At 34.1% G+C, this 25024-nt stretch overlaps 1 protein-coding gene across 4 annotated transcripts in view; it reads left to right on the top strand.

Annotated features, from left to right (window-relative positions):
- Positions 1–25024, top strand: part of LOC136031012 (PMS1 protein homolog 1-like) — an 83824-nt gene that overhangs the window by 10638 nt on the left and 48162 nt on the right. For all 4 annotated transcript variants that reach the window (XR_010618412.1, XM_065710182.1, XM_065710181.1 and 1 more), the window contains exon 5: positions 733–902. Coding sequence is in view for 3 of the 4 variants with exons in the window: in XM_065710182.1 (XP_065566254.1) it covers positions 733–902 (170 nt within the window). In the remaining variant the exon portion in view is untranslated. The remainder of the gene's footprint in view (positions 1–732; positions 903–25024) is intronic.

The following is a 25024-nucleotide window of genomic DNA, read 5'->3' as shown; positions in this document are numbered from 1 at the left end:
ACGATTTTTTAATATTTTTCTTCTTATTATTTCAAAATTATCATTTCTTTTTAAAAATACACACTTACTACTTACTTAGATCCCTACTATCCTCGTTAACTGTTTGGTTCCATCTGTTTTTAGCCTTTTTGCTGATTTTTGCCCATTCTCCTTTTTTTAAATTTAGCTCCCGTTACTACCAACACCGTATGGAGACCTTTTTCATTGAAAATGGAATTTCCAAGATTTACAAATTTTTTGAAATCTATTTGGTTTCTTAGGTTCTCATTTAACCAGTTGAAACAATTAGGTTTCAATTTCTCTGTCTTTGGTACCTCAAGGACTTGATTGATGTGGCGTTTACTTCAGAGGATAAATCATTGGCCACCTGCATTGCAATGCCTGTGTATCTGTGCAATTGGTTTGTAACTAGAAATTAGTTACCTAGATAAAAGTTAGCAACATTGGTAACTAGATAAATTAGAAAACATTTAGAATTGCACTTAAACTTATATATATAACACTTTTATTATACATATATTTTACAAGTTTAAAATATCCCCCAAGAAGAAGTCACTTTTTGAAGACGCCACCAGCTTATCGCTTGCACGTTTACGTCCTTAAAATACCGGAAAAAAAAAACAAAGAAACTTTACGTCTGTCCAGGTTTGTATGTTGCCGAACCTGCTATTTTTTCCTGGTTTCTTTGTTATTTACTTTTGGCCCAATTGTTTCTCTGTTTTTTCCTTTTAGGAACAACAGTAACTGTTAAGAACTTGTTTTGCCACCTTCCTGTAAGAAAACAACAAGCCTCTTCTAGTCAATGTAAAAAGGAAGGACTGAAAGAGATTGAGCATTTATTAATGGCATACAGTATCGTCAACACTGGTCTACGCATAACTTTAAGGCATAATGGAAATCAGGTAAACCTCTGTAAGATATGTCCCATGGACTTGGTGTTTTTAAATAGAAAAAAGGGAGGGAAAAGGAAAGGATTGGATAAATTTTCACAAAACCAGGCGAGTACAGAGGGCGTATTCTCCCACCTTACAAAAGCCCAAATACACCCTTCGAGAAATTACAAAAAAGTAAGACATGTAGTTCTACTAGCCAGTCATTGTAGCCCAAAGCTTCTTGGGCCCAAAACCACTTTGTATACTACTCCTCCACTTCACTCTTTCCAAATCTTCATTACTTTCTATGTATGGTAGAGACTGTGACTTGATCCAGCTTGATGTAAGGGTCCTTGTTTGCTTGTGCTTGTAAACGTTCTTTTGAGGATTGACAGCCTTGAAGTAAATAAAAAGAAAAAAACGGAAATGCTGTACATTACGGGGATGCCAACCACTAAGACCATTATTGTCTCAGCCATAGTTTAACTTTTTCATTATTTAAAGTGTAATGAGTATCTAAAATATGTTCACACTTACGGTGAAGATCTAGGAATTTAGTTTTGCGGTAATCTTTTAGCTTTAAGTTCTAAATTCATTTTTTTGCTTTCATTTGAAATACATATTTTGCTTCCGTCCGTTTTGTTATCATATTCGGGTTTTCCTAAGTGTGAAGGGGACTACCACCCGACTCAGTTTTTCTTACGTTAGGCCTAAGTTTAAATTTTGCATAAGAATGCTTCAAAAATGATAATCACCTCTGAGTCCCCCTCTCCCCTTGAAAAATTTAATTTTTAGTGGGATCTGGAATTTTACATAAGATTTTTCAGGTCATAAGTTTAAAAATAGGGCGGGGGAGGTATTGGACAATCCCTCCTTTTAGTTCTGTTATTGTAAGCTTACAAATGTAATATTTTACAAAAAATAAATATATTTTCGTATTAAAAGCAGAGTACCCCCCCCCCCACCCCCCTATCAGCATCAGTGTCGCATGTATGATACCAAACAGCCAAATTAGTAATTTTTGATAAATTTGACTGGATATTCAAATTTTGTTCTAACTTTAAATTGTATTCAAATGTATGTATGTATTTACTTGCAACACAGATGCACTGAAAAATAGTGGAGTTAAAAGGAAAAGAAATAAAATTCACTGCACAGAAACAAATAAGTAATTAAATTTATAAAAATGTCGGACAGCAAAAAGCAACCGGATAAGGCGGTAATAGGTATGCTTTTAGAAGTAAGTTTCTGTTGCTACTGGGGGAGAGTACTCATAATATCATTAGGACACAACCAAGCGATTAACTTTGTGTTACGTGAAGATGAAGAGGAAACCTACTATACAGGAAATAATAAATGCGAATTTGATTCAGATTGCTTTCTCGTATCAAGTGGTAAAGACCAGACACAAAAAGCATTGGACGGTCGCAAAAAGTCCGCACATACCGTACATATCCCACATACTATAACGACCACGGTTTGCAACTATTTTAGCATAACCCATTTTTAATTTATCTTTAGTGTCTGTTTCCATCACAGAACTGAGGCTGAATTGAATATCAAGATCCCAAGTAACACGGGGAATAACGAAAAAAAGGCAGTTTAAATCGCCCGTATCTTATGAATCATTAAGCGACAAATGTTCATATCTAGCGATATTTGGGAATAATCAATTTTTTTCGAAAGGAGACCGCACCTCCTTTGTGCGGTCTCCGCACTGAACGTTATTTTGCACTTTGTGCAAAATAAACTTTTGATCAACTAATAAGTAGCAGATCTTTGGCGTATCCAATGTAAGATACATCGAAAAATTATGTATCTGAAGAAGGGTGATTTCCCTTTAAAAGACTCTTTAAAAATGATTAAGGTTCATTAGTATTCGTGTTAAGTAGAAACCATTTATGTAAATTTCTCGTGAAAAATTACACCTAAGATGTAACTTGTAGGAATTAAAATGCGTGCTAAACCACATTAACACTTTATCAACGATCTATACTAAAACTAAAAGGTTTTTGTGTTTTAAAAACATTAGAATTGTTTTTGCTTTTAAGTAGAAAAGCTTAAAAACATCGCAAATATTGCCGCAATATGCGCTTAACTAAAGTATGTCAGTTAAGAAAAGAACATAAATTAATTTAGAAAAAAGTTCTAAATATACAAAGTTCTAAATATATATATATATATATATATATATATATATATATATATATATATATATATATATATATATATATATATGCGCAACATATTAGTTACGCGCCATTGTAGTTGTGTCCCTTTGTCCAACATGTGAATATCTATATATATAAAAACTAGCTGTTGGGGTGGCGCTTCGCGCCACCCCAACACCTAGTTGGTGGGGCGCTTCGCGCCCCCCAAGCCCCCCCCCCCGCGCACGTAAGTCGTTACGCGCCATATTAGTTACGCGCCATTGTAGTTGTGTCCCTGTGTCCCACCTGTGAATAGAGATAGATATAAATATATGTTTCTAACTACGTAAAACATGCGAATATACAACATTCTTCACTGTCCCATTGTCTGTGCATGTAAATAGATTGTCAGGTTTACTGACTCTTGAACATGCAACATATAATTGTCCATGGGAAAAACAATCCGTATTCAGATCTATACCTCATTATGCTAATGATGTGTCCCTGTGTCCCGGTCGTCATTTATATTCCTTGTGTCCCGGTCGTCATTTGTGTCCCGGTGTCCCAGTTTGTAATTTCTCTTTGAGAGTCCCGGCCGTCATTTATATTCCCTGTGTCCCGGTGTCCCGGTCGTCATTTGTGTCCCGGTGTCCCGGTCTCCAGATCAATTTATGTGTATTTTCAAAGTAAAAGGGCAAATTTATCATAGAGCAGGGTCCCTTCTACCATTCTCAGGCGAGAATCATAAATTTTTACAATTGTACTTCATCAGTGATAGAAATTCTGAATTGAATGCACGTTGCGAAATTTCTCCCAACGTTGAAAGGACAATCGTTTCCCAATTGCAACATCTTTTCCACGAAAATAATAATTTAGTGCGTCTGTTCAAAACAGCCATCGATTTGATGCCTACTGATACGCATAAAACTGTTATTTCCGCTGACAAAACGCCTCCTGGCCAACATGTGCGTAGATACAATGCTCCAACTATCGACGAAGTGGCAATCGTTATGGTCGGTGATCAGTTTATACCTCGAGATATTATTCTTCATAAGCGAAATGCTCAGTTGTTAAGAATTGCTGAAACTCATCGATGCTACGATGCCCTACAATATCTTATCATTTTTTGGGATGGAGCCGACGGCTATAACTTTAATATTAAATTGATGAATCCAGCCACTAACAAAGAAATGAATAAGAAATGCAGTGCAATGCATTATTATTCCTATAGACTAATGATTCGGCAGGATGAAGAAAATTATATTTTAAAATGCCGTGAATTGTTTCACCAATTCGTTGTTGATATGTATGCTAAAATTGAATCAGAACGTTTGCTATATATCCGCCTGAATCAGACCAAGCTCCGCTCTGAACAATACATTCATTTGCGAGATTACTTTACAATACATTCATTTGCGAAGTTATAAATGACGGTAATACCACAAACGTTGGAAGATTAACAATTTTACCTTCGTCATATGCTGGCAGTCCCCGTCATATGCATGAATATGCTCAAGATGCTATTGCGTATGTTCGTCTCTATGGTCGTCCAGATTTATTTATTACATTTACATGTAATCAGTCTTGGGACGAGATACTGCAGCTTTTACTTCAAGGACAATCGGTGGTTCATAGACATGACATTACGGCCCGTGTCTTCCGGCAAAAGTTTAAATCACTGATAAACTACATAGTAAAACTTGAAGTGTTTGGGTCAGTGCGATGCTGGATGTACTCAGTGGAATGGCAAAAACGAGGTTTGCCACACGCACATATACTAATCTGGCTACATAAAAAAATTACTTCAAACGAAATTGATGATGTGATTTCTGCTGAAATACCTGATGAAAATGTCGATAAGGGGTTACATGATATTATTGTAAAAAATATGATATATGGACCTTGCGGTGCACTGAACGAAGATTCACCATGCATGGCCAAAGGAAGGTGCACAAAGCAATATCCTCGACTTTTAGTATCCAACACAATTACTGGCAATGATGGTTACCCACAATATAGAAGAAGATCTACTGAAGATGGCGGTAAAACAGCAATAATAAAGAAGCGTAACGGTACCACCATCGAAGTAGATAACCAGTGGGTTGTTCCATATTCCCCATTATTATCAAAAACATTTAATGCACACATAAACGTTGAATACTGTAACTCCGTAAAGGCAATCAAATACATATGTAAATACGTCAACAAAGGCAGTGACATGGCAGTTTTTGGCTTGCAGCCCGAAATCAAAGATATCGACGAAATCGTACAAATCAGGCTGGAAGATACATAAGCAGTAATGAAGCTGTTTTGCGAATTCTTTCATTTCCGATACATGAACGTAGTCCAGCTGTTGTTCACTTAGTGGTACATTTACAGAATGGTCAACGTGTTTATTTCTCGGAAACCAGCGTGCAACAAAGAGCCCTGAATCCACCGGATACAAAGTTAATCGGTTTCTTTTCGCTTTGCAAAAATGATTCTTTTGCAAAAAAACTGCTGGATACTGAAGTGCCTTCGTATTACACGTGGAATACTAAAAATAAAGTATTTGAACGTCGAAAACAGGGTAAGTCAGTCGACGGCCAACCTACCATCTTCAAAGATACCGCGATAGGAAGACTCTACACCGTTCACCCCAATCAACATGAATGCTTCTTTCTACGCCTGCTTTTGGTGAATGTGCCCGGTCCGACATCCTTTGAGTATTTGAGAACTGTAAACGGTACTATACAAAACACTTACCGTAGTGCATGCCAAGCTCTGAATTTATTGGAGAATGACCAACACTGGGATAACTGCATTAATGACGCGTGCGAAACGTCAACCCCAAGTCAAATTCGTGCATTGTTTGGTATCATTTTAACAAATTGCTCTCCATCAGCTCCTACAGAGTTATGGGAAAAATATAAGTAAAAAATGTCCGAAGATATACTCTATCGAAAACAGTTAGAGACGTCAGATATGACTTTTGATTTTACATCAGAAATTTATAACTACACTTTAGTTATTATAGAAGATTTGTGCGTACGTATGGCAAACAAACCTCTTCAGGATTTGGGAATGCCTTCACCTAACCGTATCGCTGCTGTTTCGAAATGTGTAGAATTGGATCGTGAACAAAGTTACAGTACGAGTGATCTATTGTCGTATGTACAAAATAACATTTCCAAGTTAACGTCGGAACAAAAAGACATTTATGATACGATAATGCATTGTGTCGATAACAACGTTGGAGAAATTTTCTTTTTGGATGCGCCAGGAGGTACTGATAAAACGTTTGTGATAAAACTGATTCTGGCATAAGTATTGCTGCAATGCAAACTTATTATTTGGGATGAGTGCACAATGGCACACAAAAAATCGCTCGAGGCTCTGGATCAATGCTTGAAAGATTTGCGAGGGAAGTCGAAACCCTTTGGCAGCACATTAATATTGCTTGCGGGAGATTTCAGGCAAACATTACCTATAATACCTAGATCAACTCCTGCAGACGAAATGAATGCTTGCCTGAAAAATTCTAATTTATGGGCACACGTAAAAACATTAAAATTAACTACAAATATGCGTGTCCGATTGCAAAACGATGACTCTGGTCAAACATTTTCAGATCAATTGCTGGCAATTGGAAACGGAAAGCTCCCAGTAGAATCAATTTCAGGACGTATACAACTACCTGCTGATTTCTGTAATTTAGTGACGTCCAAAAATGAATTGATTGAAAAAGTATTCCGAATATTCTAAAAAATTATAAAAATAATAAATGGCTAAGTGAAAGAGCGATTCTCGCACCCAAAAATATAGACGTCCACGAAATCAACAATATTGTTTTGACCAAGATTCGAGACCAGGCAGTCCTTTACAAGTCAGTCGACACAGTTTTGGAACCAAATGAAGCGGTTAATTATCCATCTGAATTTTGAAATTCCGTGGATCTTTCAGGGTTTCCACCACACGTGCTACAACTAAAAATAGGCGTACCAATAGTACTTTTAAGAAATATCAACCCACCAAAGCTTTGCAATGGCACGCGACTTGCCGTAAAAAAAACAATGGAAAACCTAATAGAGGCCACAATCTTGACAGGGCCTTTTGAGGGTGAGGCTGTTCTTATTCCTCGCATTCCCATGATTCCAACGGGTCTGCCTTTTCAATTTAAAAGATTGCAATTCCCAATTCGATTAGCATTTGCAATCACCATTAACAAAGCTCAAGGTCAATCATTAGAAAAATGTGGTATAGATCTTAATACTGATTGTTTTTCCCATGGACAATTGTACGTTGCATGTTCGAGGGTCGATAAACCTGACAATCTATTTATATGCAGCGACAATTGGACAGCGAAGAATGTTGTATATTCGCAAGTTTTACGCAGTTAATTTGTATTGTATCTATCTATCTATCTATCTATTACAGCTGTAGCTGCAATCCAGGTTGCAGTGGTAGCTTGGAACCTAGTAAGAGACGATCACATACAATACTAAGAAATACAATTGCCCATATCTTCTAAAAATAGTGACAAATTAAGACAAGAAATACACTATTAGAACCGCCTTGTCCAAAAACCCTATATAGGAAACTTACTGTCCATCGGCTTGAATAACGAGTAAAATCTATGCTTTAAAAAAGAAGAGATCACAATATATAGTCAGTCATATTTAGTATTTGGTCATGGTTTATCTGAGCGACTTAAACGGAAGAAAAATCAATTCAAGTACCTGTGTTGACATCTGAGATTATACTGTTTGTTGGTTGGTTACGAACAATATGAAAAAAACTAAAGAAAAACTAAAAACAAAAGAAAACACAAAAAAATAAAATAATAAACTAAAAAAATACTAAAAAAACTAAAAAAAGAAAACAAGGAAAACAGAAAAAGCTAAATAAAAATAAAAAAATAAATAAAACAACTAAAAAAAGGAAAAAAAGACACTTGATATAGTTACAATAAAGAAAATCTGTAGCCCTTATCAATACCAGACTCCCAATCGAATCCCCACATCCGAAGTTTATGCGACCATTTCTTCCTTCATATTCGGAGTTGAAGTCTGAGTGAGTGATTGAGTGAATGTGAGTGTGGAATTGATTGACTGTGAGTGGGAGTGAGTTAAGGAGTTTGAGTCAGCAAACGAGTGAGTGGGTGTGAATGAGCGAGTGAGAGAGTGAGTATGGGTGTGATTGAGTGAGTGATTGTCAGTGAGTAGGAGAGTGAGTGTGGGTGGGTGATTGAGTGTGAGTGAGTGAGTATGCATAAGCACTTGTGATAGTGTTAAAGTTTATATGACCATCTCTTGCATAAAAGTCATTGCATGCCCCTAAGAAAAAACATAGAACCCTTACCCCAGGGTTCCTGGGGATGGCTAAGCCCCAAAAGTATATTTAAATGACCTTCAGACTATTTTGAACAAAAGAGCTATCTCAAATTTTCAATCGGATACAACTAGGGTAGAGAGGGCGTGGAGGGCTAATCACCCTCCAATGACTTTTTTCTTTTAAAAAATAATCTTGAACTTTGAAACTTCCAATCAAATGAGATTCCTCAAAGTCTAAACGACCACATATTCCGTGTAAACATTATATGACCCTAGGGAATAACTAACAAACCTTGCTACTGGGCTTTCGGGGGTTGTGTTGACTCCAGAAAATTTTTTGTCTGGTTTTCAGACTTTTTTGAACAGAGTGGCCATCTCAAAACTTCAATTGGATACATTTCAGGAAGAAAGGGCGTAGGGAGGGGATGATAGATGCCCTCCAATCATCTTTGACTTTTGAGAAGGTGACTAGAACTTCCTGTTCCCAATTGAATGAGTCTCTTCCAAAATGTATACGACCACCCCTTCCTAAGAAATACCTTATTTGCCATTTTTTTTTATTTCCATGCCAATATATTTTCCTTGCTTTTCAAGCCAAGGCACGGTAAGCTTCCTATATAGGGGTTTTAGAGAAGGTGGTTCTAATAGTGTACTATATTTTCATTTATCTGGGTCTAGTTTTAGGAGTTATGGACAAGTGCCTTTTTTACTATGGGGCGTGATCGTCTTATATTAGATTGCTAGCTACCGCTGCAACCCAGATACAATTTTAAAATTATTGACAGTATTATTGTAGAAAGTTTTTGGATTGAGATTTTTATATTTTAAGCTAAAATTTAGTAGACAACCAGTACCATAAAAAAAATCGTTGTTAATGGACTTCATTTTTTGTGAATGGTTTTTGAGAAAACGCAAAGGAAAATTGTGTCCTGTCTTTCAATTTTAAGCTTTTTTAAACGGAAATAACAAGTCGTTAGATCACATCATTACAATAGAATGGGTGTTATAAGCAAATTGAAAAGTCCATTATTTTACACTTTTGGTATTGTGGGAGTATTATATTACTTAGAAAAGAAGATGAATATACAAGTTCTTGATACTTTCGATATTATTGTTGAAAAGTGCAGTCGTAGTATCAGAGTATTATTTTCCAAAGTAACTAAAAATAAAAACAAGGAAAAGGTAGAATCTGTCCCAGCAAATGATGAAAAAGAGGATTCGCTAGGAACAAAAAAAAAAAAAAAAACGAAATAGGTTCAAGCAGTCTCACCAGTGATCCATTAAAAGAAAGAATTACTGGTCTTGAAGTTGGAGCAGAATCGTCGCATGTCAAGGAAAGATCAAATTGAAGCGAAAGCGCCAAATTTAAAACGGATTCTTTCAATGATGCTTGCAAAAGAGAACAAAAAATGACCCGAAAGAACTCTAAAATCAAGCCAAAAAGAACCGATGAAGAAACCAAAAGTAACATTTTTCAACATGTGTTGATGTACTATTATTTAGTTAAATAAGTAAAAGTGTCTGTGTTTAGTTCTGTATATAAATATTACCAGTGTTTAGTTTTATATGTAATTGTACCAGTGTTAAGTTCTATATTTTTAACATGTATTAATGTACCCAGTATTCAGTTAAATATGTAAATATACCAGTGTTAAGTTCTATATTTTCAACATGAGTTAATTTACCAGTATTTAGTTAAATAAGTAAATCTGCCAGTGTTGAGTTATGTATATTGATGTACCAGTGTTTAGTTTTATGTGTAATTGTACCAGTGTTAAGTTCTATATTTTTAACATGTATTAATGTACCCAGTATTCAGTTAAATATGTAAATATACCAGTGTTAAGTTCTATATTTTCAACATGAGTTAATTTACCAGTATTTAGTTAAATAAGTAAATCTGCCAGTGTTGAGTTATGTATATTGATGTACCAGTGTTTAGTTTTATGTGTAATTGTACCAGTGTTAAGTTCTAAATTTTCAATATGTGTATATCATGTTTGTGTATATCACATCAATAGGTAAATGTGCCAGTGTTCGTTCTATATGTAAATTAAGTATGTAATATCACTAATTATGTAAATTGTTTGCTACTACACGATTTCTTATTCACACGATTTCAACTTCAACTACCTATGATACCGATAAAACTTATATAATTCCCATTTATAAAGAAAGTTACCGAGCCTTTATGTCTGCAACCTTGACAATAATTTAGAATTATTTCATTGCTATAACTTAGTTCGCTCTTTACTTTGACTTTAGTTCCTTTCTATAATGTTCTAATGCCCCGTTTGCAGTGGAAGAAAAACTGAATATGGTTTATGGGTTTTTCTTAGCTTTAATAGTAACAGACAAACATCAGAGAATCAGGCAGTTAAGTAAGTCAAATATGGCACCAGATCTTAGAAAAGAAACTTTTCAAATCATGCTTGTATTATCTTTACCTTCAGTTACCATAACACCTGGTTTGTTCGTTGCTAGGTAGAATTTATCTCTGCAACTATGATAGTAATGAATTTTACTTAATCCCTGTTTACTATGCTAAGCCTTTATTTAGTAAATATATTCTGATGTCACAATAGTTCACATCGTAATGTTGTATTCACTTTTTACGTCATATATAACTACACCCTACGACTATGACAAAAGCCATTTTGTCCAAAATAGTTTAAAAATATGATTAAAAAAACTGTGGGGTCGACACAGCCCCCCAGAGGCTGGGGAAAAAGTTTGTAAGTTGTGCCTCAGGCGCACATATGGTTTTTAAGGAAGGGGTGGTCGAATAAACATTAGAGGAATATCCTTTGATTGAAGATTTAAAGTTCTAGATCTCTTTTTAAGAGTGATTCTGGCAAAAATACAAAATTTCACTTTTTGTAGATAGGATCTTGAAACCTCTATAATGAGATTCCCTGATAGCTGAATCTGATAGTGTGATTTTCATTTAGATTATGTGCCTTTTAGGGGGTAATTCCTCCTTTTTTCGAATGTAATGGAAATTTTTCTCAGGCTCGTAACTTTTGATGGGTAAGACTAAACTTGATGAAACTTAAATATTTAAAATAAACATAAAAATTCAATTCTTTTTATGTATCTATTAGTATCAAAATTCCGTGTTTAGAGTTTTGGTTACTATTGAGCCGAGTCGCCTCTTACTTACAGTTTGTTACCACGAGCTGTTTGAAAAAAAATTACAAAGAAGAAAAGCCGATGGGTTTTTCTTATTTGGCATAATAAGAGACCAACCTCAAAAAGTCAGGTAGCTAACTTCCATTCCAAAGATGATTTTATTATCTCAATTTTTAGTTATTATTTGACGTGGTGTATTCTTTATTAGGTTTTCTGCTATATCCAGTGAAACCAGCACAGGCCCCATTTATAATGAACTGTATCAGTCCTTTATAAAAGAAAATATTTTTCGACATTGTCTCAAAACGTAAGTTCTTTCATATCCATTAGTCAGTAGAGTGTCGGTTTTGTAATCCTAAGGTCTAGAGTTCAAACCTCAGCCGTGGTAACTTTTTCTGCTAATTATAAATGGATGATGCTGGTTTCCAGGAAACTAGCGTTTTGTTACAAGCTTTTAGTCCCCTAGTAATATTCAGTTATTCTAGCCTTTACTATTCGTTCTTTACTATAAAAATTAAATAAAAAAAACAAGTTTTTTCAACTGAAAGTAAGGAGTGACATCAAAACTTAAAACGCACAGAAATTACTTCGTATATGAAAGAGGCTGCTTCCTCATCAACGCCTCGCTCTTTACGCTAAAGTTTGACTCTTTCTCTCAATTCTTCTTTCTAAAACAGTAAAAAACTTTAGCGTAAAGAGCGGGGCGTTGATGAGGAAGCAGCCTCTTTCATATACGAAGTAATTTCTGTACGTTTTAAGTTTTGATGTCACTCCTTACTTTCAGTTGAAAAAACTTGTTTTTTTTATTTAATTTCTGAACGTTTTTGAATCAATGCATGTTTTGATTTTGGCTCTCCGCAGAGGAATAATCAAAACGAAATTTGCATATTTTTTTTTTTGGCTCAATGGCTTTCTCATAATTTTGATCGAATGATTTTGAGAAAAAAAGAGCGGGGGACGAAGCCTAGTTGCCCCCCGATTTTTTGGTTAATTAAAAAGGCAACTAGAACTTTTAATTTTTTACGAATCTTTTTATTGGTAAAAGATTTACGTAACTTATAAATTAGCTTACGTAAAGAACTTTTGTATTCTCATGTTTTTATTACATATATGAGGGGATTCGCCCCATCGTCAGTACCTCGCTCTTTACACTAAAGCTTAAATTTTATCCCAATTCATTAAGAATGACCCCCTGAATCACAAAAGCCGTAGAATAAGTAGTTGAAATTACCGAAAATACTTAAGCGTAAAGAGCGAGGTATTAGAAGGAGGTGAGCCCCTCATATGGTTAATAATTTCTGTTTGTTTTAAGTTTTATTGCTGTTCCTTACTTCCAGCTGAAAAAGCTTTTTCACTTTTATTTTTTAATTGTTTTTTTTTTTAAATAATGCTAGTAAATCCTGCTCTCCCTTCATGGAAATTTTCTTCTCCCATTACAAATTCTCGAAGGAAAGTTCCCCTAGCATATCCCCCTCTTCTCAACCCCTCCCCCAAACCAAAAAAATCCTCCTGAAAACGCCTGTATACTTCCCAATAACCATTACTATATGTAAGCACAGGTCAAAGTTTGTAACTTGTTGCCCCTCCCACGGGGACTGTGGGGGAGTAAGTCGTCCCCAAAGACATAGTTATAAGGTTTTTCGACTACGCTGAATAAAATGGCTATCTCAGAATTTTGATCCGTTGACTTTGGGAAAATAATTAGCGTGGGAGGGGGCCTAGGTGCCCTCCAATTTTTTTATGTCACTTAAAAAGGGCACTAGAACTTTTTATTTCCGTTAGAATGAGCCCTCTTGCAACATTCTAGGACAACTGGGTCGATACGATCACCCCTGGGAAAAAAAAAAAAAAAAAAAAAAAAACAAAAAAACAAAAAAACAAATAAACACGCATCCGTGATCTGCCTTCTGGCAAAAAATGCAAAATTCCACATTTTTGTAGATAGGAGCTCGAAACTTCTACAGTAGGGTTCTCTGATACGCTGAATCTGATGGTGTGATTTTCGTTAAGATTCTATGACTTTTAGGGGGCGTTTCCCCCTATTTTCTAAAATAACGCAAATTTTCTCAGGCTCGTAACTTTTGATGGGTAAGACTAAACTTGATGAAACTTATATATTTAAAACCAGCATTAAAATGCGATTCTTTTGATGTAGCTAATGGTATCAAAATTCTATTTTTTAAAGTTTTGGTTACTATTGAGCCGGGTCGCTCCTTACTACAGTTCGTTACCACGAACTGTTTGATTATATGTAACTTATATATATATATATATATATATATATATATATATATATATATATATATATATATATATATATATATATATATATATATATATATATATACTAGTATATATATATATACTAGCTGTTGGGGTGGCGCTTCGCGCCACCCCAACACCTAGTTGGTGGGGGCGCTTCGCGCCCCCCCCAAGCCCCCCCGCGCGCGTAAGTCGTTACGCGCCATATTAGTTACGCGCCATTGTAGTTGTGTCCCTATGTCCCACCTGTGAATATAGATAGATATATATATATATATTTTTATATATATATATATATATATATATATATATATATATATATATATATATATATATATATATATATATATATATATATATATATATGTGTGTTTGTTTTTAACTACGTAAAACTTGCGAATATACAACATTCTTTGCTGTCCCATTGTCTGTGCATATAAATAGATTGTCAGGTTTACCGACTCTTGAACATGCAACATATAATGGTCCATGGGAAAACAATCCGTATTCAGATCTATACCTCATGATTCTAATGATTGCCCTTGAGCTTTGTTGATGGTGATTGCTAATCGACCATTCCCTGAGTCGCCATCGTCATTTATATATCCCCCTGTGCACCCCGGCGTCCCCTTTGTAGTTATGTCCCTGTGTCCCGGTCGTCATTTATATTCCCTGTGTCCCGGTCGTCATTTGTGTCCCGGTGTTCCAGTCTGTGATTTCTCTTTGAGTGTCCCGGGCGTCATTTATATTCCTTGTGTCCCGGTGTCCCGGTCGTCATTTATGACTCTGCCCCCCGGCGTCCCCATTGTAGTTGTGTCCCTGTGTCCCGGTCGTCATTTATATTCCCTGTGTCCCGGTCGTCATTTGTATCCCGGTGTCCCGGTCTGTATATACATTCGTTTTTTAGTTTTGTTTTTCTCCTTTATTTTTTTCCTTTTTTCTTTTTTTTCTTTTTTAGTTTATTTAGATTTTTAGATTTTTTAGTTTTTTTATTAGTTTTTAGTTTTTTTGTAGTTTTTACCATTTTTTTAGTTTTTTTTAGTTTTTTTTTTTACTTATGTCCTGGTCGTCATTTATACTCCCTGTGTCCCGGTCGTCATTTGTGTCTCGGTGCTTTGTTGATTGCTAATTTATATTATATTTATATTTATATTTTTTATATTTATTAATATTTTTTTAGTTTTCTTTTTCTCTTATTTTTCAGTTTTTTCCTTTTTTTTAGTTTTTTCTTTTTTAGTTTTTAGTTTTTTTTGTTTTTTACCTTTTTTTAGTTTTTTTAGTTTTTTTAGTTTTTTAGCTTTTTTAGTTTTTAATTCAGACGTCATATGCGGACAAACACGACGTCACTCGACAGACAGACAGACAGACATAACCCACAAACAACTTATTTTTATATATATTTATTCATATTTTTTTAGTTTTCTTTTTCTCTTTTATTTTTCAGTTTTTTCCTTTTTTTTAGTTTTTTTCTTTTTTAGTTTTTAGTTTTTTTTAGTTTTTTACCTTTTTTTAGTTTTTTTTAGTTTTTTTAGTTTTTTAGCTTTTTTAGTTTTTTTATTAGTTTTTATTTTTTTTGTAGTTTTTGCCTTTTTTTATTTTTTTCAGTTTTTTTTTAGTTATTAGATTTTTACCTTTTTTTAGTTTTTTTTTAGTTTTTTAGCTTTTTTCTTTTTTTTTTCTTTTTAGTTTTTTTTGTAGTTTTTACCTTTTTTAGTTTTTTTCTTCTTTTGTATTAGTGTGAAATAATTCAGACGTCATATGCGAACAAACATGACGTCACCTGATCCATCCACAGATCCACACACAGACAACTTATTTTTGTATATATAAGATATAGATACAGTTTCATTTCAGTTTTTTTTTCTTTTTTAGTTTTTTCTTTTCTTAGTTTTTTTTCTTTTTTTTGTTTTTCTTTTTTAAGTTTCTTCTTTTTATTGATTTGTTTTCTTCAATTTGTCAATGTTCATTCTAACATTGACACTTGGAAAAATCTTTACGTGCCAAGCAAGCTAAAGCTCCAACAATTTATAATAAACCTCAAAATTTTGGGTATCTGTTTTAAGGATTTCGAATTACCTTAATCTTTTGTCAAAATATATTGAAATATTTGTGCAATTCCTAGTTTTTTTTTAGTTTTTTCTTTTTTTAGTTGTTTAGCTTTTTTTCTTTTTAGTTTTTTACCTTTTTATTTTTTTACATTTTCTCTTTTTAAGTTTTCTCGTTTTTTATTTTTTGTTTATTTTTTAGTTTTTTTTTTTAGTTTTTTACCATTTTTCTAGTGTAACAGACATAAAAGACAGACAACTTATTTTTATATATCTAGATTTTTATATGTATAGATACAGTTTCTTCTTCAGTTTTTTTTTCTTTTTTAGTTTTTTCTTTTTTTTAGTTTCTTCTTTTTATTGATTTGTTTTCTTTAATTTGTCAATGTTCATTCTAACATTGACACATGGAAAAATCTTTACGTGCCAAGCATGCTAAAACTCCAACAATTTATATTTAACCTCAAAATTTGGGGTATCTGTTTTAAGGTTTTCGAATTACTTTAATCTATTGTCAAAATATATTGAAATATTTGTGCAATTCCCAGTTTTTTTTTAGTTTTTTCTGTTTTTTAGCTTTTTTTTTAGTTTTTTATCTTTTTTATTTTTTTATGTTTTTTCTTTTTAGGTTTTTTCTTTTTTTAATTTTTAATTTTTTTTAGTTTTTTCTTTTTAGTTTTTTTTTTAGTTTTTTACCATTTTTCTTTTTTCGAATTACTTTAATCTATTGTCAAAATATTTCGAAATATTTATGCAATTTCCAGTTTTTACATTTAGTTTGTTTTCTTTTATATATATAGAAGATATAATCTGGCGTAACGGACAGACAACTTATTTTTATATATATAGATATATATACTATATATATACTACTATATATATATATATATATATATATATATATATATATATATATATATATATATATATATATCTATATATATAAAAATAAGTTGTCTGTGGATGGATGTGTGGATGGATGTGTGGATGGATGTGTCAGGTGACGTCACCTGAAAAAACTGGATTAGGTGACGTCAAAACTGAAAAAACTAAAAAAAGGCAAAAACTACAAAAAAAACTAAAAACTAATAAAAAAAATAAAAAAGCTAAAAAACTAAAAAAACTATAAAGGTAAAAACCAATAAAAAACTAAAAAAAAAACTGAAAAAACTAAAAAAAGGCAAAAACTACAAAAAAAAACTAAAAACTAATAAAAAAAGTAAAAAAGCTAAAAAACTAAAAAAACTAAAAAAACTAAAAAAAGGTAAAAAACTAAAAAAAATAAAAAATAAAAAAAAACTAAAAAAAAGGAAAAAACTGAAAAATAAGCTAAAATAAAGGTAAAAACCAATAAAAAACTAAAAAAAAAAAGGAAAAAACTAATAAATGACGACACTCAAAGAGAAAGCGACCAGGACAAAAAACTAAAAAAAAAGGCAAAAACTACAAAAAAACTAAAAACTAATAAAAAAAATAAAAAAGCTAAAAAACTAAAAAAACTAAAAAAAGGTAAAAAACGAAAAAAACTAAAAACTAAAAAAAAACTAAAAAAGGTAAAAACTAAAAGAACTAAAAAAGAAAAAAGTAAATGACGACACTCAAAGAGAAAGCGACCAGGACAAAAGGAATGTTCGATTAGCAATCAACAAAGCACCGGGACACAGGGAGTATAAATGACGACCAGGACACAAGTAAAAAAAAAAATTAACAAAACTAAAAAGAAGGTAAAAACTACAAAAAAACTAAAAAGAAAAAAAAAACTAAAAACTAATAAAAAAACTAAAAAATCTAAAAATCTAAATAAACTAAAAAAGAAAAAAAAAAGGAAAAAAATAAAGGAGAAAAACAAAACTAAAAAACGAATGTATATACAGACCGGTACACCGGGATACAAATGACGACCGGGACACAGGGAATATAAATAACGACCGGGACACAGGGACACAACTACAACGGGGACACCGGGGGAAACAGGGGGATATAAATGACGACCGGGACAAAAAAACTAAAAAGAAATAAAAACTAAAAACTAATAAAAAAAACTAAAAAATCTAAAAATCTAAATAAGCTAAAAAAGAAAAAAAAAGGAAAAAAATAAAGGAGAAAAACAAAACTAAAAAACGAATGTATATACAGACCGGGACACCGGGATACAAATGATGACCGGGACCCGGGACACAGGGAATATAAATGACGACCGGGACACAGGGACACAACTACAACGGGGACACCGGGGGAAACAGGGGGATAACCTGACAATCTATTTATATGCAAAGACAATGGGACAGCAAAGAATGTTGTATATTCGCAAGTTTTACGTAGTTAAAACCATATATATATATATATATCTATATTCACAGGTGGGACATAGGGACACAACTACAATGGCGCGTAACTATTATGGCGCGTAACGACTTACGCGCGCGGGGGGGCTTGGGGGGGGCGCGAAGCGCCCCCACCAACTAGGTGTTGGGGTGGCGCGAAGCGCCACCCCAACAGCTAGTATATATATATATATATATATATATATATATATATATATATATATATATATATATATTTATATTCACAGGTGGGACACAGGGACACAACTACAATGGCACGTAACTAATATGGCGCGTATATATATATTTATATATATATATATATATATATATATATATATATATATATATATATATATATATATATATATATATATATATATATATATATATATATACGCGCCATATTAGTTACGTGCCATTGTAGTTGTGTCCCTGTGTCCCACCTGTGAATATATATATATATATATATATATATATATATATATATATATATATATATATATATATATATATATATAGTAGTATATATATAGTATATATATATATATATATATATATATATATATATATATACTAGTTTATATATATATATATATATATATATATATATATATATATATATATATATATATATATATATATATGTTTTTAACTACGTAAAACTTGCGAATATACAACATTCTTGGCTGTCCCATTGTCTGTGCATATAAATAGATTTATATATATCTATCTATATAAAAATAAGTTGTTTGTGGGTTATGTCTGTCTGTCTGTCTGTCCGCATATGACGTCTGAATTATTTCATCATATACCAATTCAAAAACGAAAGTATACAAGCTGATGTAGCTGAGTTGGTAACACGGTGGTAAAAACCAATAATAAAACTAAAAGACACAGGGACACAACTACAATGGCGCGTAACTAATATTGGTAGAGCGTTATGTTTCAGGTTGTAGATCTGAGAGGTTCAACCCTGAGTACAAAAGAAGAAAAAAAAGGTAAAAACTACAAAAAAACTAAAAAAAAGAAAGAAAAACTATAAACAAAAAATTTATTTCATCAACCAATTCAAAAACGTATTCAAACCCGAGTAGCTGAGTTGGTAACGCGTTATAATAAAAAGAAAAAACTAAAAAAACTAAAAAAAACTAAAACAAGGTAAAAACTACAAAAAAAAAATTAAAAAGAAAAAAACTAAAAACTAATAAAAAATTAAAAACAAAACTAAAAAAGAAAAAAAAAGAAAAAAGGAAAAAAACTGAAAAATAGAGGAGAAAAAAAACTAAAAAAAAAAACTAAAAAGGTAAAAACTACAAAAAAAAACTAAAAAGAAAACAGAAAAAAAAACTAAAAAAAAAGTAAAAACCAAAAAAACTAAAAAGAAAAAGGAAAAAAACACAAAATTTATTTCATCATATACCAATTCAAAAACGAATGTATATACAGACCGGAACACAGGGACACAAATGACGACCGGGACGCCGGGGGGACAGGGGGATATATAAATGACGACGGGGACATAGAGAATGTTCGATTAGCAATTACCATCAACAAAGCTCAAGGGCAATCATTGGAATCTTACAATCTAACAATCTAAATCATTACAATCTAACTGTAAAATGACTGATAAACTTACAATGGCAACAGCCGAGGAAGATGCTCAAAGAGTCTATGCCAAAAAACTTGCTGCTGATAGAGAAAGTAAGAAAAGAAAGCGTGCCGAGGAATCAAAAGAACAGCAAGGAAACAGGCTTGAGGCTGATAGAGAAAGTAAGAAAAGAAAGCGTGCCGAGGAATCAAAAAAACAGCAAGGAAACAGGCTTGAGGCTGATAGAGAAAGAAAGAACAGAAAGCATGCCGAGGAACTACCAGAGCAGCGCGAAACCAGACTTGCTGTTAAAAGAGAAAGTGAAAAAAGAGGGCGTGCCGAGGAACTACCAGAGCAACATGAAACCAGACTTGCTGCTAAAAGAGAAAGTGAAAAAAGAAGGCATGCCGAGGAACTACCAGAGCAACATGAAACCAGACTTGCTGCTAAAAGAGAAAGTGAAAAAAGAAGGCGTGCCGAGGAATCACAAGAACAGCAAGAAATCAGGCTTGCTGCTGATAGAGAAAGTAAGAAAAGAAAGCGTGCCGAGGAATCAGAGCAACCTGAAAGTTATCGCCTGGCATTCAGGTACAGCCCAGTCGATGATTATAGCTTGAGTAGATGTGTTCAAATCGGGACTATGTCTAAAATTTGTCCCTATTGCAAGGCCTTGAAATTAAATGGTGAAACAATGGAAATGTGTTGCGCCTCAGGAAAAGTTAAACTTCCTCTATTGGCTGCACCACCAGAACCATTGAAGACTTTCCTTACTGGAACTACGTCAGAATCTAAGCGTTTTTTTGTCACAAATCAGAAAATATAACTCATGTTTGCAAATGACGTCGTTTGGAGCCCAAATCGAAAATCCAGATCAATTTATGTCTACTTTCAAAGTAAAAGGACAAATTTATCACAGAGCAGGGTCCCTTCTACCATTCTCAGGCGAGAATCATACATTTTTACAATTGTACTTCATCAGTGATAGAAATTCTGAATTGAATGCACGTTGCGAAATTTCTCCCAAAGTTGAAAGGACAATCGTTTCCCAATTGCAACATCTTTTCCACGAAAATAATAATTTAGTGCGTCTGTTCAAAACAGCCATCGATTTGATGCCTACTGATGCGCATAAAATTGTTATTTCCACTGACAAAACGCCTCCTGGCCAACATGTGCGTAGATACAATGCTCCAACTATCGACGAAGTGGCAATCGTTATGGTCGGTGATCAATTTTTACCTCGAGATATTATTCTTCATAAGCGAAACGCTCAGTTCTTAAGAATTGCTGAAATTCATCGATGCTACGATGCCCTACAATATCCTATCTTTTTTTTGGGATGGAGCCGACGGCTATCACTTTACTATTAAATTGATGAATCCAGCCACTAACAAAGAAATGAATAAGAAATGCAGTGCAATGCATTATTATTCCTATAGAATAATGATTCTGCAGGATGAAGAAAATTATATTTTAAAATGCCGTGAATTGTTTCACCAATTCGTCGTTAATATGTATGCTAAAATTGAATCAGAACGTTTGCTATATATCCGCCTGAATCAGACCAAGCTCCGCTCTGAACAATACATTCATTTGCGAGATGCAGTTATAAATGACGGTAATACCACAAACGTTGGAAGATTAACAATTTTACCTTCGTCATATGCTGGCAGTCCCCGTCATATGCATGAGTATGCTCAAGATGCTATTGCGTATGTTCGTTTCTATGGTCGTCCAGATTTATTTATTACATTTACATGTAATGAATCTTGGGACGAGATACTGCAGCTTTTACTTCAAGGACAATCGGCGGTTCATAGGCATGACATTACGGCCCGTGTCTTCCGGCAAAAGTTGAAATCACTGATAAACTACATAGTAAATTTTGAAGTGTTTGGGTCAGTGCGATGCTGGATGTACTCAGTGGAATGGCAAAAACGAGGTTTGCCACACGCACATATACTAATCTGGCTACATAAAAAAATTACTTCGAACGAAATTGATGATGTGATTTCCGCTGAAATACCTGATGAAAATGTCGATAAGGGGTTACATGATATTATTGTAAAAAATATGATACATGGACCTTGCGGTGCACAGAACGAAAATTCACCATGCATGGCCAAAGGAAGGTGCACAAAGCAATGTCCTCGACTTTTAGTATCCAACACAATTACTGGCAATGATGGTTACCCACAATATAGAAGAAGATCTACTGAAGATGGCGGTAAAACAGCAATTATAAAGAAGCTTAACGGTACCACCATCGAAGTAGATAACCAGTGGGTTGTTCCATATTCCCCATTATTATCAAAAACATTTAATGCACACATAAACGTTGAATACTGTAACTCCGTAAAGGCAATCAAATACATATGTAACTACTTCAGCAAAGGCAGTGACATGGCAGTTTTTGGCTTGCAGCCCGAAATCAAAGACATCGACGAAATCGTACAATATCAGGCTTGAAGATACATAAGCAGTAATGAAGCTGTTTGGCGAATTCTTTCATTTCCGATACATGAACGTAGTTCAGCTGTTGTTCATTTAGCGGTACATTTACAGAATGGTCAACGTGTTTATTTCTCGGAAACCAACGTGCAACAAAGAGCCCTGAATCCACCGGATACAAAGTTAACCGGTTTCTTTTCGCTTTGCAAAAATGATTCTTTTGCAAAAAAACTGCTGTATACTGATGTGCCTTCGTATTACACGTGGAATACTAAAAATAAAGTATTTGAACGTCGAAAACAGGGTAAGTCAGTCGACGGCCAACCTACCATCTTCAAAGATACCACGATAGGAAGACTCTACACCGTTCACCCCAATCAACATGAATGCTTCTTTCTACGCCTGCTTTTGGTGAATGTACCCGGTCCGACATCCTTTGAGTATTTGAGAACTGTAAACGGTACTATACATGACACTTACCGTAGTGCTTGCCAAGCTCTGAATTTATTGGAGAATGACCAACACTGGGATAACTGCCTCAATGACGCTTGCGAAAAGTCAACTCCAAGTCAAATTCGTGCATTGTTTGGCATCATTTTAACAACTTGCTCTCCATCAGCTCCTACAGAGTTATGGGAAAAATATAAGTAAAAAATGTCCGAAGATATACTCCATCGAAAACAGTTAGAGACGTCAGATATGACTTTTGATTTTACATCAGAAATTTATAACTACACTTTAGTTATTATAGAAGATTTGTGCGTACGTATGGCAAACAAACCTCTTCAGGATTTTGGAATGCCTTCACCTAACCGTATCGCTGCTGTTTCGACATGTGTAGAATTGGATCGTGAACAAAGTTACAGTACGAGTGATCTATTGTCGTATGTACAAAATAACATTTCCAAGTTAACGTCGGAACAAAAAGACATTTATGATACAATAATGCATTGTGTCGATAACAACGTTGGAGAAATTTCCTTTTGGATGCTTCAGGAGGTACTGGTAAAACGTTTGTGATAAAACTGATTCTGGCATCAATTCGATCAAAAAATGATATAGCGTTGGCAATTGCGTCGTCCGGAATAGCCGCAACATTGCTGCCTGGTGGAAGAACTGCTTATTCCGCTTTGAAATTGCCTCTGAATTTGCATTCTACAGAAACTCCCACGTGCAATATTTCCAAATCATCTGGGATGGGTAAAGTATTGCAGCAATGCAAACTTATTATTTGGGATGAGTGCACAATGGCACACAAAAAATCGCTTGAGGCTCTGGATCAATGCTTGAAAGATTTGCGAGGGAAGTCGAAACCCTTTGGCAGCACATTAATATTGCTTGCGGGAGATTTCAGGCAAACATTACCTATAATACCTAGATCAACTCCTGCAGACGAAATGAATGCTTGCCTGAAAAACTCTAATTTATGGGCACACGTAAAAACATTAAAATTAACTACAAATATGCGTGTCCGATTGCAAAACGATGACTCTGGTCAAACATTTTCAGATCAATTGCTGGCAATTGGAAACGGAAAGCTCCCAGTAGAATCAATTTCAGGACGTATACAACTACCTGCTGATTTCTGTAATTTAGTGACGTCCAAAAATGAATTCCGAATATTCTAAACAATTATAAAAATAATTAATGGCTGTGAAAGAGCGATTCTTTCACCCAAAAATATAGACGTCAACGAAATCAACAATATTCTTTGACCAAGATTCGAGACCAGGAAGTCCTTTACAAGTCAGTCGACACAGTTTTGGAACCAAATGAAGCGGTTTATTATCCATCTGAATTTTTAAATTCCATGGATCTTTCAGGGTTTCCACCACACGTGCTACAACTAAAAATAGGCGTACCAATAATACTTTTAAGAAATATCAACCCACCAAAGCTTTGCAATGGCACGCGACTTGCCGTAAAAAAAACAATGGAAAACCTAATAGAGGCCACAATCTTGACAGGGCCTTTTGAAGGTGGGGCTGTTCTTGTTCCTCGCATTCCCATGATTCCAACAGATCTGCCTTTTCTATTTAAAAGATTGCAATTCCCAATTCGATTAGCATTTGCAATCACCATTAACAAAGCTCAAGGTCAATCATTAGGAAAATGTGGTATAGATCTTAATACTGATTGTTTTTTCCCATGGAAAATTGTACGTTGCATGTTCGAGGGTCGGTAAACCTGACAATCTATTTATATGCAGCGACAATTGGACAGCGAAGAATGTTGAATATTCGCAAGTTTTACGCAGTTAATTTGTATTGTATCTATCTATCTATCTATCTATCTATATAAAAACGAGTTGTGTGTATGCATGTTTGTTTGTTTGTAAAAAGAGCGTTTGCATATGACGTCATTATTAGTACATAAGGCTTTGTATATGCACAGACAATGGGAAAGCCAAGAATGTTGTATATTCGCAAGTTTTACGTAGTTTGAAATACATATATAAATCTATCTATATTCACAGGTGGGACACAGGGACACAACTTCAATGGCGCGTAACTAATATGGCGCGTAACGACTTACGCGTGCGGGGGTGCTTGGGGGGGCGCGAAGCGCCCCACCAACTAGGTGTTGGGGTGGCGCGAAGCGCCACCCCCAACAGCTAGTATATATATCTATCTATATATATAAAAATAAGTTGTCTGTGGATCTGTGGATCTGTGGATCAGGTGACGTCATGTTTCGGCTGACGTCATGAAATTAGTTGCCATCATTTTTGCTTTGAAGGTGACGTCATTCAAGTTATATAAGACATATGTTCGCGTAGAATTCTATTAATGTTTAAGTTTACAATGACTGATGAAGATGCTCAAAGAGTCTATGCCAAAAAACTTGCTGCTGATAGAGAAAGTCAGAAAAGAAAGCGTGCCGAG

The sequence above is a fragment of the Artemia franciscana genome, chromosome 9 (assembly GCF_032884065.1).
Source record: "Artemia franciscana chromosome 9, ASM3288406v1, whole genome shotgun sequence".
NCBI classification, from domain to species: domain Eukaryota; kingdom Metazoa; phylum Arthropoda; class Branchiopoda; order Anostraca; family Artemiidae; genus Artemia; species Artemia franciscana.
Note: the sequence above shows the minus strand (reverse complement) of the source record. Positions and strands in the feature narration are given on the sequence as shown.